The sequence below is a fragment of the Chamaea fasciata genome, unplaced genomic scaffold (assembly GCF_029207755.1).
Source record: "Chamaea fasciata isolate MVZ Bird 193981 ecotype frontalis unplaced genomic scaffold, bChaFas1.0.hap1 SCAF_31, whole genome shotgun sequence".
NCBI classification, from domain to species: domain Eukaryota; kingdom Metazoa; phylum Chordata; class Aves; order Passeriformes; family Sylviidae; genus Chamaea; species Chamaea fasciata.
The window spans coordinates 414522-434079 of record NW_027094116.1 but is presented as its reverse complement, the minus strand read 5'-3'; the positions used below and the strand labels follow the sequence as shown (position 1 = coordinate 434079).

At 61.0% G+C, this 19558-nt stretch overlaps 1 protein-coding gene and 1 pseudogene across 1 annotated transcript; one reads left to right on the top strand and one right to left on the bottom strand.

Moving 5' to 3' along the window:
* Window positions 1–1752: 1752 nt before the first annotated feature.
* LOC136302902 (Fc receptor-like protein 4) lies at window positions 1753–6732 on the bottom strand (annotated as a pseudogene).
* Window positions 6733–7285: 553 nt separating this feature from the next.
* LOC136302901 (Fc receptor-like protein 2) lies at window positions 7286–13078 on the top strand. The gene is made up of 10 exons (XM_066206488.1): window positions 7286–7303; window positions 7920–8009; window positions 9983–10322; window positions 10563–10826; window positions 11326–11595; window positions 11728–12030; window positions 12218–12304; window positions 12694–12715; window positions 12803–12882; window positions 12969–13078. The coding sequence occupies exons 1-10, from the start codon at window positions 7286–7288 to the stop codon at window positions 13076–13078; spliced, it is 1584 nt and encodes a 527-aa protein (XP_066062585.1).
* The last annotated feature ends 6480 nt before the right edge of the window (window positions 13079–19558 follow it).

Genomic DNA, 19558 nt, shown 5'->3' with positions numbered 1-19558 from the left:
GTTCCCTCCTGCCCCCCAGCAGCACAGCCTGCCCCGGAGGACGTTCCACAAGATCAGTCCCCAGAGCCTGACACGGGGATGACGGCTGGAGCCACGGATGGGGTGGGACCGGAGAACAGGGACCCCCCAGCAGCATCCCCGTCTCACCCCGTTGGGGAGCCTGTGCCAGGGCTCCTTCCCCAGAGCTACAAAGGCCCCAGACAGGACCAGGATGAGGAGGACAGACCCCGCCAGCCCCCAGTGGTGTTCGAGGTCATGGACAGCAACCACCAAAAGGGCCTTCAGGGGAGGGGCTTTCACAGCACTCTCCTCCCCAACCTGTCCTGTAACCCTGTCCACTGACTCTCAGGCATCCATATCCCACCTCTCCCACATCTCCATGCCCCACAGCCCCCACACACCCATATCCCTTGGATCCCATGCATTGACACCTCACACCTCCCAATGCATCCACCTCTCTCAGCTCCCACATATTCCTGGTGATTCCTGTGGCCAGCACCAGCACAGCCCACTGTGTGGAGCCACACTTGGGGTCCTCATCCTTCTTTCCCCCCACCCAGAAGCAGTAGAAAATCACCCACGGGAATGTCTCTGCTGAGAAGGGGCTGCTGGCATTGCTGAGATCGGCCACTGCCTGCCTGAGCTTGCAGAAGGAACAACCCCCTCCTTCCTTCCTTCCTTCCTTCCTTCCTTCCTTCCTTCCTTCCTTCCTTCCTTCCTGCCTGCCTGCCTGCCTGCCTTCCTGCCTTCCTGCCTTCCTGCCTTCCTTCCTGCCTGCCTTCCTTCCTGCCTTCCTTCCTGCCTTCTCCCTTCCTTTCCCTTCTCTTCCTCCCTCTCACCCTGGACCCGGGGGTGCACTGGGAAGTGGGGATGGCAGAGATGGAATGGTGGCAGCGGAGAGGGTTCCTGGGTTGAGACAAGGACCAGGAGAGATCACTCATCAAATCCTGTAATAGGTAAAACAGCATCAGAATTAGAGAGAAAACGTCCTTTCAAAGATCTAAAGACAGGTTTATTAAGAAAACTACGAGAAAAAAAATAACAAGAATCAGAAAAATACCTTCAAAACTCTTCCCCTCTTCCCCAAAAACTCCTTTCTTTCTCTCTGACAACATCCAGAGAAAACAAAACTTAGACTTCATGTCAGTCACTACCTCTAAAATAGTCTTTCATCAGTTCTCTCAGAGACAAAAGTCTCTTCTGGTTGGCCATGGAAACTTCCCCACAAGAAAGAACAGTTCTCTTGTGGCTTTTTCATTCTCACAAAACCAGCCGCCTCTGAATCTGCATTTGTGAAGTCCCTCCCATATCACACAGCCTTCCCACAGCTGCGTAATGGGCCATGTAAACTCATGGGGTACCATTTTAAAGATGAACGGTTCAAAAGCAAAGGTTTTCTACATCTTTAGGAACAGAGATCTTTTCTCTTTTTGGGGGCAGATCTTCATCTTCATCTCTCTCTCTGTTCAAGCTTCTCATAAGATCACAACTACTTCAGTATTTACTTCGTTGACCACAAATGCCTTTGCTCAGATCTAAAATCTGAATACTCTGATCTCGCCATCCATGCCTTCCATGACTTAGAGGAATATTCTAGGATATCACAGTCCATTCCCAATTACAAAAGAGTTTCAGCCTAAAACCAAGGCATCTTCTCCTTCTCTTGCCATCTAAGTTTCAACACCTCCATCACCGACTTTGATGTCTTCATATTGTCTCTCTATTTGGCTTCACTCTGTCGTTTCGTCTCACTTAAGAGAGGATTAGTGCTTTGCAAGTTCCATCCGTGCAAAGGAGGAGTTTCCATTCTCCCAGTCTGCAGAGGCCGTGATGGTTCTCCCGGGCAGTGGCCGAAGGTGGTAAATTCAGGCCGTGCCGGGGCTGGGCCAGGATCTCCGGGGTTCTGGCTGCATTCAATTTCCAGCTGCGGGGCCGCTCCGCACGGCTGCAGAGCTGCCCCTGCCCTTGGCCGCAAGATCTCTCCAGCTGCTGGGGCCTCTCCCTCCGCAAGGGGTCTTGGTGCCGGTGTCTGGAGTTGTTCATAGTAAAGAATTCTTCCAAAGCCGCGCTGGGGGCTTCCCCCGTTCCTCTGCCCGGCAGCGCTGGGGGCCCGGCCCGGCCCTGCGAGGCCTCCCGGGGCCGCCATGGGGGCGGCTTTAGCAGCAGGATGTCAGCAGCCGCTGGAGGCCCGATCCGGCCGGGACGGGGCGTTCTCTCCTCCCCTGCCCTGCCCGGGAGCCGCCGGGCCCGGCCCTGCCAAGGCTCCAGCAGCCGCCGGGCCCGGCCAGGCCGCACCAGGCCCGGGGCCACGCGGCGGAGCGGGGCCGACCCCGCCGGCACCTGGGGACCTCTGCCCAGGTGGGAAGGGAAGAGAACTTTTCTGGGATTCTTCTGATTTCAACCTGTGTGGCCACAGAGGCTTACCTAGCTCATTAATTGGTTCAATAGGTTGTCGATATTCAAAGCTAATCGCTGATTTATTTTGCCAAAGCTATTCTTCAATCAATGCAAAACCAGCACAGGCATGTACTATAAGAGAATGAGTCATGGGTGAAACCAAGCAAAAGAACGCCCAGAACATGTAAACTCAAAAGTATTTTTGAAATATGCCTAATCTTCTTGAATATGTATTCAATCAATACAATGAAAAAGGTACACAAGAAGAATTGTTATAGAGAACTGTGCACCTTGGGCAGTTGCCCAGCACCCAGCACGCTGCTTGCTGTCCCTTTTCTACCTTATTAATATTTAAAGATAGTAAGGAGTGTGCCTTGTTTCTCACACAGTTTAATCAAAATGCTGAAGTTAAGGTACAGTAGAGGGAAAAGGGTCATGTGCCGGCCCGGCACTGGGTGAGGGAAGGACGAGCCCAGTGGGGTGCAGTGAAGAGGAAGAAGGGACCGCTGAGGGGAATCGATGTCCCCCAGCGCTGCCAGTGTCCCCAGTGTCACAGCCTACTCTCAAAGGTGTCATGGGGATCCTACTGTCCCTCATGGGGTCCTGGCAGATCTGCGTTGGTCACTTGTGGATCCCGAGGTGTGGCAGGACCAGGGGACACCAGTGGGGGCCCGGAGAGTGACACCAGTTGTGGGGACCTGAGTGGGGGGTGACACCTGGGGATGATGTTTCCGTGTCCCCCCTGTACTCACCCCCTGTCTGCTCAGTGCCCATGACGTGGGGGTCCAGCACTGCCCCCTCCTCTGGGGGGGTCCTGTGGGGATAAGAGGGGTCTGAGGGGTGTCTGGGGAGGGGCAAAGGAGAGTCCCAGCCAGAGCCCCCCACTCACCTGTCCTGGGGCTTCCTGGCAGCTGCAAGATTAAGGAGAGAGGGTGACCTTGGGGACCCCAGGACCACTGAACCTTCCTGGGAACTTGGCAGCGTCAAACACCCACAGGACCCCTAATTTCCACTGAAGCCCTGATTCCCAACAGACACCTGATTCCCCCCAGTCACTCCAAGCACCCCTGGAACCCCCCAAAACTTCTGCAGTGCCCCCACCACCCCTCAGTGTCTGTGACCCACTGTGCCCCAGAACCCCAAGCCAGGCAGAGAGAGGCACCCCCCAAACTCCCCCAGGCCACCAGAAAGATCCCCCAACATCCCTGCATGGCCCTTGAAGACGTACCCAAACCATCCAGGAGTTCACAGTGGCACCCCAATGCTCCTCAAAGCCCACCCAGGGATGGCCCTGGAACACAACTAATTCTCCAAATTCTCCAAATTCCCCCCAAATCCCCCAGGACCCCCAGCCGAGGTCACTGTGGGCTCAGTTTTCCCCAGCTCAGGGGCCCTGGGTGCTGGCCCAGCTCTGCTCCCACTCTGGGGGCTTCCCCTCACTCCAGGACCCCCATCCTCCCCATTGTCACCCACCCCAGCGGTGCCAGCAGTGACAGCCCCCGATGACAGCCAGGAGCAGGAGCAGGAACAGGAGGGTCCTGCCGACATTCACAGCCACTGCTGGGGACAGAGGGGGACACATTGGGGTCAGTGTGAACCCTAGGGGTCCTGAACACCCCGGTGACCCCTTGTGAGCCCACCTGTGACCCAGGGTGAGTCAGGGGTCACCTCCAGGGCCAGCTCAGCGCTGAGTGCCCGGAACACGCGGTGCCCATCCTGTCCCAGCTGGTTGGTGGCCACGCACTGGTAGGTGCCTGAATGTTCCACACTGATTTTCCCAAGCTCCATAACGGGACCCCGGGCCACCTCCTGGCCATTGTGCAGCCAGGTGAAGGTGACAGGGGCTGAGCCCACCTGCACCGAGCAGCGCAGGGTCACGGGGTCACCTGCGTGCACCTGGTGTGACAGGGGACCGGGGGTGATGGTGACATTGGCCACGGGCACTGTGGGGACACAGACAGGGCTGGCATCTGGTGAGGTGGGATGGGGGTGCTGCGGTTGGGATCACCCCCAGCCTGAGGGTCCTGCTCACCCAGGACGGTGACATTCAGGGGGACACTCTCCTCTACGCTGTCCCCATCGCTGACCCGGCAGTGATACTGGCCACTGTCATTGTCCCCAACGCGGCGCAGCTCCAGGTTGGGGCCGGTGCCCAGCAGTGTCCTTGAGCCCCCACGGTGCCAGGTGAAGGACAGGGGACCTGTCCCCGCGGCCACCGCACAGCTCAGCACCAGGCAGTCCCCCAGTGCCACCTGTCCCCCAGGGGGCTGTGCTGACACAGACACCCCCGAGAGAAGGACCTCTGTTGGAGAGGGGACAGCAAGGGTCAGTGAGGGACACCAGGGGACAGTGAGGAACACGGGGCAGGAGGGGGGGGTGGAGAGGGGCAGGGGAATCCCAGTGAATAAGAGGGGGGGCAGAGCCTGGAAAGGAACCCTAAAGAACATGGGGGGGTTCAGAGAGGGGACACCTGGAGAAGGGGGGGGGAACCCAGGGAGGGTGTGGGGACCCAGGGAGGGGATGGTGTGACCTGGGGACCGTGAGGGCAGAGCAGGGAGGGGTGGGGTTGACTCAGAGATGGGCGAAGCGACCCAGTGAGGGATGTGTAGATGAGGAGGGAGACTCAAGCAGTGATGGGGGGACATAGGAAAAGTTTACAGGAAAGATGGGGGTGCCCACGTAGGGCTGGGGGATCCTGTGAGAGAGCCGGGAATGGATTCAAGACACGTAGCAGAGATAGGGGATCTGGGCAGTAATGGGGGTCTGCAGGCAGTGCTGGGGGTCCCCAACCAGGGGACCCAGGGAGGCTGTGGGGGTGAGGCTCACCGTGCACTGTCACTGTCACCGGCGCTGACTCCTGCCACCCCCGTGATACCCCGGAGTTCACCCAGACCCGGCAGCGGTAGCGGCCGCTGTGGTGCAGGTGCAGAGGGGACAGGGACAGCTCGGTCCTGGGGAGGGTCTTAATCAGCTCCTTGTTCCCACGGTAGAATCGCACCTCAGTGACCAACAGGTCCCACTGGCATCGGCAGCGCAGTTTCACCGTGTCCCCCTCCAGCAGTGGCCGTGCCGGCACCTGCAGCACCAAGGGGCCTATGGGACAGAGGGGTCCCATCACACTGGGGTGGTCTCGTTTTTGTGGGGACCCCATTGGGTCACAGCCAGAGCACCAGAGGTCCCCAATTCCACAAACAGGGTCCCCCCAAACTGGGATGCTCTGGGATGTCCCCGTGTGCAGGGGACAGGCTCAGGCCACACCGAGAAGTGACCCATGGAGCGGAGCCCACCCAGAGCCGTCAGGGTGCCACAGGTGGTGGGTTGAGGACACCCAAATCCCCCTCACCGTCTGAGACAGTCACGGGGGGCTGAGCCCACTGCCAGGTCTGTCACACTCGTAGCTGCCACTCTCGGTGACAGTGAAGTGGTCGGGCCCCTCCAGCCACCAGCGCTGCCCGTCCCTGTACCAGGTGGGGCATCGGCAGGCCCCAAGCCCTGGCAGGTCAGTGTCACCCGGTCCCACGGCACCGCCGGCCTCCAGGGGGGCTCCACCAGGAGCTGGGTGGTCTGGGCACCTGTGGGTGACAGAGGACACCAGCCTGCCAGGGCCACCATGGAGCTGGGGACAGCAGGGTGGGGACATGGCATCCCCTGAGGACTCACCAGCGAGGCTGAGGGTCTGGGCTGGAAGGGAGAAGGGACAGGGCTGGGTGGGGACAGCAGCACCTGGGGGACATGGTGTGGTGTCTGTCCCCAGACTGTCTGCAGTGGGAACACTGGTGTAGCACAGAGGTCTTGAGGACAGGGACACCTCGGTCACCCTGGGCTGAGGCAGGACATGGGGACACTGTGGACACCCCATTCTCCTCCAGGTCACCACCACCATCCTCACAGCCCTGGTCCCATCAGCAACATCCCCATGGCCCGTCATCCCATTCTAATGGAACCCATCCCCACAGCCCATCTGCATGGTACATGGCTCTTGTCCCTGTCCCTGCATCCCTGTGCCCCTGTCCCTGTCCTCACAACTGCTACAGCCCCAAGGTTCCTTTGCCACATCCTTGTCCCCATATCTCTATCCCCCTTTTCCTGTCCCCACATCCCATTTCCCCTCTTCTTGTCCCCCTTTTCCTGTCCCCACAACCACCCCACTCCTCTGCTCACACTGGGGTCCATGCCCATGCACTAGCTCTGCTGGCCTTGGGGACCTCAGGGGACCCCACAGCCCCCCTGTGCCCCCTCCCCACCGGTCTTTTCCCCACCGGGGTCCATCCCCGGGGTGTCAGGCCCGTGCCCGGGGCACTCACCCCACAGGAGCAGCGCCGCCTTCCCGGCCATCCCCGTGTCCCCGGCCATGTGCACTGGCTGTCACTCACTGCCAGGGGCAGCTGTCGGCTCAGTGGCAGTTCTTTGGCAAAATGGGAAGGAAGTGAGGTCAGGTCTCATCCTCATGCGTAGGTGGCACTTGCTGGGATCAGGTTGGCCACAAGATGGTGACAGGCTGTGGGCAGGGTGGGGACAGGGTGGGGACAGGGCTGGGTGGCACAAGATGGGACAGGGGGTTCCAGGAGTGGGAGGCTTAATGGTTTTGGGGAGCCAAGGATGGGTGTCCAGGGGAATGGAGCTACTGAGGAGTGGGAGTCACCAGGGATGGGGGTGTCATGGGACTTGGGGTCCCCAGGGCTGGGGGACTCAGGGATGGGAGTCCCAGGGGAACATGGGCTCCAGGGACTTCGAGTCATGGGATGGGTGTACTAGGAATGGAGTGCAGGGGGAATGGGTCAGGCTCGTGGGAATGGGGATCTTCTGAGAGAATTCATGTCCTGGGGGAAGGGGGGTTGTAGGGCATGTCATTTGTGGAGAGGGTTCCTCTGAATGGGGGTCCTGGGCCATGGAGATCTTAGGGAATGTAAGTACTCAGGTGGGGGTTCCAGGGAGAGGGGACATAGGAAATGGAGGTCCTAAGTTTGAGTTCCCATGGGAATGGGGGTCCAGGGATGGACAGTGGCCCGATGAGCCCATGGGTCACAGCTCCTTCAAGGGGTGTACCTCACCTTTTGGGTAGACCCAGGGCTCCGCTCTGACCCCCTCATATGTGTCTGGTTTGGGGGAGGCACCACAAGGCAATTCTGAGGGGCTAACCCCTAGTGATATTTTCCTCTCCACATTATCCATTTTCTTCCTCATTCCCCTCAATTTCACAACCCCCCTGTTCATGCTTTGATAACCCTGGGGAGCACCTGAGCAGGGAACGGGTTGGGAGAACCCCAGCGTGGGGGAAGCAGGGGTGAGGGGTCTGCAGGGAGGGGTGGGAGGCTGTGGGGGATGGGGGTGTCGGGCTGTGTCCCTCAACACTTTCACTTTCTCTCTCCTGCAGCAGAAGGAAGAGGCCGTTTGTGCTGAGTGTCACACGGGGGGTGGGTTCTGCCTCACAGGGGACACATGCTGGCCAAGGGGGTCCTGTCCTGGGGGATGGCAGATCCGGGAGGGTTCCAGACTCCTCCATTCTCACTCATCCCCTGCAGGATGTGAGCCAGGAAGAGCAGCTCGGGAATGGAGCCCCAGGCAGGAAGGAGCTCCCCAACTCCTCCTCCTTGAAGCCAGTGGCCATCCAAGTGCGGGGCCCAGCCATGGCCCAGCCCCAGTGCACAGGGATGGGCATTGGCCAGCCCTGCTCTGGCCAGCCCCAGGTGGCAGCCACGACCTGAGGCTCCCCCCGCCCCCTTGGCTTTGATTCTGGCAGCTTGAGAGCTGCTGCAAAGGTGACAATTCTGTGGCAGGAAAAGGCCTGGCTGTGGTTTGCTGGGCCCTGCAAGAAGCACAAAAGCCAATGGGAGCCCAAGCAGTGGCTCTGCGAGGGCCTTGGATGGTTTTCAGAGCAGGGCTGGCTGCAAACCCCCCTGCAGGGGCAGCTGTGAGGGAAGCAGTCCAGAAATGCAGCAATTGATCATTTTGTCCCTCTCAGCAAGGGGCTGAGAGAGCCCCAGAAGTTCTGCAGATCCCACACCCATCTGCTCAACAACCTGACCGGGACCCTCCTTCCTGAACAAAACCTGCAGCCCTTTGGAACCTCCCAGAAAGAATGTTTGTGTTCTGGATGTGGACACCAGAAGAGAGGGAAAAGTGTGGAAATACTGAGCAGGGGCTCCAGCCGTGGATCTGGGGAACAGGGGTGTCCCAGCAGGAGCAGGGAGTGCCCAGGCAGGGGAATTCAGGGCAGGGTGGAGTGCATTTCCCAGGGAAGCATACCCTGAGGGACACACGGGCATTTCCACGGATTCCTGTGCTCTGTTCCAAGGATGGACCGAGTTTCTCCCCTGTTGGGAGCAGAAGCCATGGGAGGTAAATCAAGTTTCAGGGTGGGAAGGAGGAAAATGGGCAGAGTTCCTAAATGTGGCCCAACCAAAGCCTTCCCTGTGGGCTGGGTTGCTACCAGCAGGCCGGGAACAATCCCATGGACCTGCTGGAGACTCAGGGAGATTCCACACTCCATGTTATCCACAAGCAAACGCTGCTGTGGGATGCACCAATGGGCTCCTAAAGGGAACCAGAAAGTCTCGTTTCTCTGTGATTTGTTTATGTTTTTATTGTGACTTGTAGGGAGGGCAACAATTAAAAGTATTCTGTCAGCCAGATCATTTTCTACATTTTCAGCGTGATTTTGCTGTTTTTTTTCACTGGGATAAAAATGTTGTGGGGAAACATTTTTGCCTTTATTTCCTGCATGTCTAATTTCGTCTCAACCAACTGGGCGTCCAGCAATTAGAGCAAATTCACCTCCATCTCTGAACTCCCCCTAGACATGGAGACCCCCATTCCCTCGGACCCCCATTCTCAAGAACACCCATTTTTGGCTCTCCACAACCCCTGAGACCCCCACTCCTGGGAACACCATCCCCCACTTAGCCGCCAGACTATCCCATAATGTCCCCAGCCTGTCCCCTGCTGTGTCTCCACCTTTCCCCCACCCTGCCCCCACCAACACGTGGGGATGAGGTGCGACCTTTCTATTCGTCCAAAGAGCCGCCACCCAGGGGACCGGTGGCCACAGCAGCGAGTGACAGCCAGTGCACATGGCTGGGGACACGGGGATGGCCGGGAAGGTGGCGCTGCTCCTGTGGGGTGAGTGCCCCGGGCATGGGCCTGACACCCCGGGGATGGGCCCTGGTGAGGCAGAGACCGGTGGGGAGGGGGCACAGGGGGGCTGCGGGGTCCTCTGAGGTCCCCAAGGCGGGGACAGGAGATCAGGGATGCAGGGACAGGGACAAGGGCCACATGCCATGCGGATGGGGCATGAAGACAGGTGCCATTAGAATGGGATCATGGGCACAGGGCAATGACGATGTGGCTGTCGGGACAGGAGCTGTGAGGATGGTGGTGGTGTCCTGGATGAGCATGGGGTGTCCACAGTGTCCCCATGACCTGCCTCAGCCCAGGGTGACTGAGGTGTGTCTTACCTCAACACCTCTGTGCTACACCAGTGTTCCTTTGGGGACAGTCTGCAGTGAGACACAGCACCGGATTCCCCAGGTGCTGCTGTCCCTGCAGGGCCCCCCCCCATCCAGCCCTTGTCCCTTCTCCCTTCCAGCCCAGACCCTCGGCCTCGCTGGTGAGTCCTCGGCAGATGCCATGTCCCCACCCCACTGTCCCCACCCCCGTGGTGGCCGTGGCAGGCTGGTGTCCCCTGTCACCTGCAGGTGCCCAGACCACCCAGCTCCACGTTCAGCCCCCCTGGACACCAGCGGTGCTGTGGGACCAGGTGACACTGACCTGCCAGGGCTCGGGGACCGCCGGTGCCACCACCTGGTACAAGGATGGGCAGCGCTGGTGGCAGAGGGGACCTGACCACTTTACTGTCACCGAGAGTGGCAGCTACGAGTGTGACAGACCCGGCAGTGGGCGCAGCCCCCCCGTTAGAGTCTTAAATGGTGAGGGGGTTTTCAGGGTCTCCAGCCTGGCACCTGTAGGATCCCCGAGAGCTCTGGGTTGTCTCCGCTCCATGGGTCACCTCCTAGTGTGACCAGAGTCCGTCCCCTGCACACGGGGACATCGCAGAGCGTCCCAGTCTGAGGGGACTCTTCCCTTGCAATGGGTGGCCACTGATGCCCCCCAGTGTCATCAGGACTCTTCAGATGCCCCTGGTGTGACAGGACCCCTCTGTCCCCCAGACTGGCTGGTGCTGCAGGTGCCGGCGCGGCCGCTGCTGGAGGGGGACACGGTTACACTGCGCTGCCGGTGCTACCAGGACAAATCGCTCACCAACGTGCACTTCTTCCACGAAAGGAAGGATTTGGGAGGGCCCCATGACAGGACCGAGCTGTCCCTGTCCCCCCTGCACCTGCACCACAGCGGCCGCTACTACTGCAGGGGCAGGGTGGGGGCTATAATGTCACAGTGGAGGGAGTCGCAGCTGGTGACCGTGACAGTGCGCAGTGAGTGCAGGGATGGGGACAGGCAACCCTGACATCCTCCGAGGGCTTCCCCCCTCTACCTGCATCCTTCATCCTTCCCTTCACTCCTCCCTGCGTCACCCAAAATTTCCCAAGTTCCTCCTTGTTACCCCATGACTGCCTGGTTCCCTCTCCGCATCCCTCATCCCTCTCTCTGTCCCCCCACCCCTCCCTGGCATCTCACACCCCTTCCAAGGTCCCCGCTCAACCCTCTGGTTGCACTTCCGTCCCTGGGTCCACCCACCCCTCTCCAAACCCCACATCATTCCCTGAGTCTCCTCAGTCTCTTGTGTAGTCCCCCATCCCTGCCTGACTCTCTCCACCTTTCCATGGGGTCACTCCATGGTCACCAGATCCCAACGCACCTCCCAGGGTCCACTTCTCCCTGGGGTCCTCTGTGCTCCCCTCCAATCCCCCCTCCTTCCCGTCTTGTGTCCTCCACCCATCATGGCAAGATCATCTTACCTGTGTCTCCCCGCAGGGGTCCCCGTCTCGGGGGTGTCCGTGTCAGTGCGGCCCCCCGGGGGACAGGTGGCACTGGGGGACCGCCTGGTGCTGAGCTGCTCGGTGGCCATGGGGACAGGTCCCCGGTCCTTCACCTGGCACCGGGGGGGCTCTGGGACACCGCTGGGCACTGGCCCCCACCTGGAGCTGCGCCATGTTGCGGACAATGACAGCGGCCAATACCAGTGCCGGGTCAGTGATGGGGACAGCATGGCTGAGAGTGTCCCCCTGAATGTCACCGTCCTTGGTGAGTGTGACCCTCAGGCTGGGGGTGGCCTCACCCAGAGCATGATCCAGGAAACTCTCATCCCCGTGTCCCTGTCCCTCTTGTTGGCTGCCAGCCCCTCCCCCCACCCTCACCCTGTCTGTGTCTCCACAGTGCCCGTGGCCAATGCCACCATCACCCCCGGTCCCCCGGCACACCAGGTGCACACAGGTGACCCCGTGACCCTGCACTGCTCAGTGCAGGTGGGCTCAGCCCCTGTCAACTTCACCTGGCTGCACAATGGCCAGGAGGTTGCCAGGGGTCCCGTCCTGGAGCTTGGGAACATCAGTGTGGGACATTTGGGCACCTACCAGTGCGAGGCCACCAACCAGCTGGGACAGGACGGGCACCGCGTGTTCCGGGCACTCAGCCCTGAGCTGGCCCTGGAGGTGACCCCTGGCACACCCTGGGTCACAGGTGGGCTCACACGGCGTCACTCTGGTGGTCTGACACCCCCGGGTTGTCGGTGACCTCAGTTTTCCCCCACTCTCTCTCTGGTAGTGACAGAAAGGGAACAGGGAACAGGATGGGTCACCTGAGGTCACAATGGTTGCAGGACCCCTGGGGTGATGGGTGACCCCTCTGTGTTCCCCTTTGTCCCCAGCAGTGGCTGCAGGGGTCAGTGGTTCCCTGTTGTTCCTGGTCCTGCTCCTGGGTGTCATCATGGCCTGGCACTGGTGGCACCGCATTGGTGGGTGACCATGGGGGGGACGGGGTTCCCCGAGAGGGGTGGGAAGCCCCCAGACTGAAGGGGTGATAGGGTGGTACCCACAGCTCCTGACTTGGGTTGTGCTGAGCCCCCAGTGTCCTTGGCTGAGTGTCCTGGGCGATTTGGGCAGGTGTGGGAGGGTCACACAGCAATGTTGGGTTTTCTTTCAAAGTCCTGGGGAATTTTTGAGGGTCTCCCTCCCTGCTGCGCTTGGGGTTCTGGGTACTCAGGGCACCGGTTCAGGGGGTCTGACGGGCTCTAGAGATGCTCAGAGGTCCTGGGGGAATTGAGGGTCTGGTGGTGGTTCAGGATTCCCGTGGGTGGTCAGGGCCCTGGGGATCCCACAGTCACCCCTTCCCTCTCCTTTGCAGCCACCGGGAAGAAGCAGGAAAGGTGAGTGGGGGGCTCCATTCAAAACCCCTCTTCTACTCTCACACCCTGAACCCTCCATGTGCTCCCAAAACCCCTCCATCCCCACAGGGCACATCCACAGCCCCTGGCCCCCCCAGAGGAGGAGGAGGTTCTGTACACCCATGTTGTGAAAACCGAGCGGGCAGGGGGTGAGTACGGGGACAGGGAAATACAGGGACACGTCACCCACTGGGGTCACCCCCAGCCGGGTCCCCCCAGCCAGTGTCTCTCACAGGGCTCCCCAGTGCTGCCCCGCCCAAGGACACCACGGTGACCTATGCAGAGCTGCCAGGATCCCATGGACGACCACAGGATACCAGCAACATCTACGAGAGTGTGCCGTGACACTGAGGAAACTGGGGGGCACTGGGGGACACCGGGGATCCCCTCACCCTGGGCTTCTGTGGTTGCCATCCAGCCTGAGGTGGTGGTCAGGAGAAGGGGCTGGTGCACAGAGCATCCAGTGCTCCCCATTCCATCTCCCAGTACCACCACGGCTTCCCCATTCCCCCTCCCATTGTTCCCAGTACACCCAGGAGCTCCCCCTTTCCCTTCCCAGTACTCCCATAGTCCCAGTGGCGGCACATTCCCCCTCCCAGTGCAAGGAGGGCACACGGTCGGTTTCGATACACTTCAGCCCAAAATGCAGCTTTTTGGTTAAACTGGCACAAGTGGTGTTTGTTCAGCCCTGTTGGGCTTTAGGAATGGAATTCTCCAGTTCTGGCTTCCACTAAACAACCAGGGGCCTGGAGAGCCCCGAGGGTGGAGGGCCCGAAACGGCCGAGGGGAGACCCCGGCAGGGCGGGGGAGCGGAGACCCTGGGCTGGGCTCTGCGGAAAGGAGGGACCGGCACGGTGGTCCCAGAGCACGGGGAAGGGGCCCAGCTGCCATGGCGCTGCGAGTGCCGGGACTGTCACGGCGCGCATGAACCGACTGTGAGAGCGTGTCCCAAGCCACTGTCGCCATGTGTCGGGACAGCCCGTGGCCAGGGTGACGCCCCCACAGCTTTGGGCACTCGGAATGGGCGGGGCAGGGGCGGGGCAGAGCCCTGTCCATTCCCCGTGCCCTGTGCAGGTGAGGAGGGCAGGGATGGAGCAGCTTTGGGGACACCTGGAATCGATACAAGGTCATTCCCCAGAGCCACACCATGACTGTGGGCAGAGCCCCGGCTCAACATTTCCACACTTTTCCCTCTGGTCTGGTGGCTGCAGCCAGAACCCAAATATTCTTTCCATGAGGTTCCAAAGGGCTGCAGGTTTTGTTCAGGAAGGAGGGTCCCGGTCAGGTTGTTGAGCAGATGGGTGTGGGATTTGCAGAACTTCTGGGGCTCTCTCAGCCCCTTGCTGAGAGGGACAAAATGATCAATTGCTGCATTTCCGGACTGCTTCCCTCACAGCTGCCCCTGCAGGGGGGTTTGCAGCCAGCCCTGCTCTGAAAACCATCCAAGGCCCTCGCAGAGCCACTGCTTGGGCTCCCATTGGCTTTTGTGCTTCTTGCAGGGCCCAGCAAACCACAGCCAGGCCTTTTCCTGCCACAGAATTGTCACCTTTGCAGCAGCTCGAAAGCTGCCAGAATCAAAGCCAAGGGGGCGGGGGGAGCCTCAGGTCGTGGCTGCCACCTGGGGCTGGCCAGAGCAGGGCTGGCCAATGCCCATCCCTGTGCACTGGGGCTGGGCCATGGCTGGGCCCCACACTTGGATGGCCACTGGCTTCAAGGAGGAGGAGTTGGGGAGCTCCTTCCTGCCTTGGGCTCCATTCCCAAGCTGCTCTTGCTGGCTCACATCCTGCAGAGGATGAGGGAGAACGGAGAAGTCTGGAACCCTCCCAGTTCTGCCATCCCCCACGATAGGACCTCCATGACTGGGATGTGTCCCCCCTGGGACTGGACCCCCAGGATGTGTCACTCCCAGAACAGGGAACCCCCTGAGCAGGACATGACCTGCCTTGATGATCCCAGAACTGAGCTCATCCACCCCACGCAAATGCCATCTTCAGTCTGCTGCAGGAGAAAGTGTTGGGGGGGCAAAGCTCGATACCCTCATCCTCCACAACCCCCATACCTCCTTCTGCGGCCCCGGAGCTCCTTTTTCCCCTTCCCCAGTGTCCCCCCAACCTGTTCCCTGCTCAGGCACTCCCCAGGATCATCAAGACAGGAAGTGAGAGGTGTAAAACTGAGGAAAAAAAGGAAGGAAATAGAAAGGGAGGAAAAAGGCCCTGAAGAGCAGGGGGGGACAGCGACCCAGAGCCCCTCAGAATCTGCCTGGCGTGATCAGCAGGCCATGAGCACCTTGGGGAGCAGCACTGTCTCTGGGTCACCCCAAAATCTGAGGCACCCAGGGAGGGAGCTGTGACCCATGGACCCACCCAGCCACTGCCCATCCCTGGGACCTCAACCATAGGGGCCCCATTCCTTACATTCCCCCTCCCTGGGACACCCATCCCTGCACTGTCACTTCCCAGGATCCCATTTGTAAGAAACCCTCTCCCACTCATTCCATCCCCTACAATCCCCCTTCCCCCAGGACCTTCATCTCCCAGGATCCCCATTCCAACAGGACACCACATTCCAACAGGACCCCCCATTCCCCTGGCACCCCATCCCTGGCACACCCATCCCATCATCCCAAATCCCTAGAGCCCACATTCCCCTGGGAATTCCATCCCTGAGACCCCCACACATGGACACCACATTCCCATTTTACCCCAATGCCCGGTGACTCCCTCTCCTCAGGACCCCCCTTCCCCAGAAACCACATCCCTGGAACCCCTCATTCCCCTGCACACCCATCTCTGGCTCCAAAAACCCCCTGAGCCCCCCACTCCTGAGAAACCCATGTCCCACTGTGTGCACCCAGCCTTGTCCCCACCCTGTCCCCACCCTGCCCACAGCCTATCCCCAGCCTGTCCTTACCTTGCCCGCAGACTGTCCCCAGCCTGTCCTTACTTTGTCCACAGACTGTCCACGGCATGTGGCCACCCAGCCCCCACCAAGGGCCACCTACACGTGGGGATGAGACGTGACCTCGTTTCCTTCCCCTTTGAAGAGCCACCACTCAGGGGACAGCCGCCACTGGCAGTGAGTGACAGCCAGTGCACATGGCCAGGGACACGGGGATGGCCGGGAAGGTGGCGCTGCTCCTGTGGGGTGAGTGCCCCGGGCACGGGCCTGACACCCCGGGGATGGGCCCTGGTGAGGCAGAGACCGGTGGGGAGGGGGCACAGGGAGGCTGGGGTGTCCCCTGAGGTCCCCAAGGCCAGCAGAGCCAGTGTATGGGAATGGACCCCAGTGTGAGCAGAGGAGTGGGGTGGCTGTGGGGACAGGAAAAGGGGACTGGGATGTGGGGACATGGATGTCACAAAAGGAACCTTGGGGCTGGGGCAGCCATGGGGACAGGGACAGGGGAACAGGGATGCAGGGACAGGGACAAGGGCCACGTACTATACAAATGGGCTGTGGGGAGAGGTGCCATTGGAATGGGATCACAGACATGGGGCCATCGGGATATGGCAGTGGGGACAGGTGCTGTGCAGATGGTAGACGTGACCTGTGCAAACATGGGATGTCCACAGTTTCCCCATGTCCTGCTTCAGCCCAGGGTGACAGAGGTGTCCCTGTGCTCAAGACCTCTGTGCTACACCAGTGTTTCATTAGGGACCGTCTGGGGACAGACAACGCACTTAGTGGTGTGCCTGCTGTTCCTACAGTGCCACCCTCACCCAGCCCTGTCCCTTCTCCCTTCCAGCCCAGACCCTCGGCCTTGCTGGTGAGTCCTCGGCAGATGCCATGTCCCCCCCCCACTGTCCCCAGCCCCACGCTGACCCTGGCAGGCTGGTGTCCCCTGTCACCTGCAGGTGCCCAGACCACCCAGCTCCTGGTGGAGCCCCCCTTGATACCGGCGGTGCTGTGGGACCAGGTGACACTGACCTGCCAGGGCTTGGGGACCGCCGATGCCACCACCTGGTACAAGGATGGGCAGCGCTGGGGGCAGAAGGGAATCGACCACTTCACTGTCTTTGAGCGTGGCACCTACACGTGTGACAGACCTGGCAGTGGGATCAGCCCCCCGGTGATGGTCTTAATTGGTGAGGGGTTTTTGTTGTACCCAGCGTGGCACCTGTGGGACCCCGAGGGCTCTGGGTGGGCTCTGCTCCATGGGTCACCTCCTGGTGTGACCAGAGCCTGTCCTCTGCACACGGGGACATCCCAGAGCATCCCAGTGACCCTGTTTGTTGAATTGAGGACCCCTGGTCACTGGGTGTGACCCAGAGGGGGAGTTCTCTTGAAAAAGGGACTCCCCGGTGTGACAGGACCCCTGTGTCCCGCAGCCCTGCTGGTTCTGCAGGTGCCAGTGCAGCCGCTGCTGGAGGGGGACATGGTGACACTGCGCTGCCGGGGCTGGCGGGACAATTCGGTCACTTCGGTGCGATTCTACCATGGGTATGAGGAGGTGAACAGGTCCCTCAGTGGGACCGAGCTGTCCCTGTCCCCTCTGCAGCTGAACCACAGCGGCCACTACCACTGCCGGGGCTGGGTGAGCTCCGGGGTATCACAGGAGTGGCAGCAGTCAGCCCCTGTGACAGTGACAGTGCACGGTGAGCACCTCACAGCCACCACCCTGACACCCCCACAGCCCCTCCCCAGGGACGTGGGGTCACAAATCCCCCTCCCCTCTCCTTCCCAGAGCTCTTCACGGTGCCGGTGCTGGAGGGTCCCCCCGAGCTCATCGAGGGGTCCCCCCTCAATCTCAGCTGCCTCAGCACCACCAGCCCCCTGAGACCCCTAACCCGCCTCCTGCACCTCTTCTACCGGGACGGGCAGTTGGTGGGGGGCCCGCAGGTGTCCCAGCAGCTCCTGGTGCCCGCCGTGGGGGTCTCCCACTCGGGGAATTACAGCTGCCAGGTGCGCTCCGGGGGGGGGCGTGCAGAAGAGCAGCGGCCAGCTCTGCGTCACGGTGCACAGTGAGTGTGGGGATGGGCACGGGGAGCCCCCACAGCCCTCCCGGGTCACCCTATACTGCCTGGGAACCACCATTACTGCCCGGATCCCCCAATCCCTGTCCTGTGTCCTCCCATCCATTCCCGGGTCCCTTGCTGGCTCCCTTCGCCCTTTGTGGGTACCCCCATCTTTCCTGTAAAATTTTTCCATCCCCCCCAATGACTGCTTGGGTCCCCCTCTGTGTCTCTCAGCCCTCCCTGGGTCCCTTCACCATCCGTGGGTCCCCCCACCCCTCTCTGATCTCCCCGCAAGGTCCCCAGGTCCCCCTATACCCTCCCTGGGGTCCCCCCACCATCCCTCTCCAGGTGTTCCCGCCCTGAACACCCCATCCTTCCTTGGAGTTCCTTTCCAGGCCATTCCCCCCAGCTCTTCGTCCCCACCCCCTTTCTCACGGGGGACCCCCGGCCCCTCTCCGCCCCTCCTCGGATGCTCACTGTCCCCTGCTCTCCCCCGCCACCCGCCGGGGTGTCCTCCATCCGTCCTGGGCCCCCCATCCCACCTGTGTTCCCCTGGAGGGATCCCGCTCTCGGGGATGACTGTTGGCACAGCCCCCTGTGAGACAGGTAACACAGGGGCACCGCCTGGTGCTGAGCTGTGCGGTGGCCATGGGGACAGGTCCCCTGTCCTTCTCCTGGCACCAGGGGGGCTCGGGGACACTACTGGGCAGTGGCCCCCGCCTGGAGCTGCGCCACGTTGGGGACAATGACAGTGGCCAATACCAGTGCCGGGTCAGCAATGGAGACAGCGTGGCTGAGAGTGTCCCCCTGATTGTCACTGTCCTGGGTGAGAAGGACCCTCAGGCTGGAGGTGACCCCAACTCACAGCACCCCCATCCCACCTCGCCAGCTGCCAGCCCTGTCTGTGTCCCCACAGTGCCTGTGGCCAATGCCACCATCACCCCCGGTCCCCTGTCACACCAGGTGCACGCAGGTGACCCCGTGACCCTGTGCTGCTCGGTGCAGGTGGGCTCAGCCCCTGTCACCTTCACCTGGCTGCACAATGGCCAGGAGGTGGCCCAGGGTCCCATCCTGGAGCTTGGGGACGTCAGTGTGGAACATTCAGGCACCTACCAGTGCGTGGCCACCAACCAGCTGGGACAGGACGGGCACCACGTGTTCCGGGCACTCAGCCCTGAGCTGGCCCTGGAGGTGACCCCTGGCTCACCCTGGGTCACAGGTGAGGTCACAGGGGGTCACCGGGGTGTTCAGAACCCTTGGAGTTGGGGTGACCCCAATGTGTCCCCCTCCGTCCCCAGCAGTGGCTGTGAATGTCGGCAGGACCCTCCTGTTCCTGTTCCTGCTCCTGGCTGTCATCGGGGGCTGTCACTGCTGGCACCGCCGGGGTGGGTGACAACGGGGTAATGGGGGTCCTGGAGTGAGGGGAAGCCCCCAGAGTGGGGCAGAGCTGGGGCAGCACCCAGGGCCCCTGAGCTGGGGGAAACTGAGCTGAGCAGGTCTGTTGCTGGGGGTTCTGGGGGATTTGGGGGAATTTCGATGGTCTTGGTTGGGCTCCAGGGCCATCCCTGGGTGGGCTTTGAGGAACATTTGAGTGGCACTGGGAGCTCCTGAATGGTTTTTGGAGCTCTTAAAAGTCCTGCAGGGATGTGGGGGGATCTTTCTGGGGTCCTGTGGGAGTTTGGGGAGTGTCCCACATTGCTGGGCTTGGGTCATGGGGGCTCAGATGGTGGGGACACCAGGGGAGTTGGGGGCAATGTGCTGGTGCAGAAGTTCCAGGGGGTTCAGCAGTGGTTGGAGTGTCTTGAGGGAGTCAGGGCTCCAGTGGGAATTTATGGGACAGGTGGGTGTTTGGAGGTGCCGAGGTCCCAGGAAG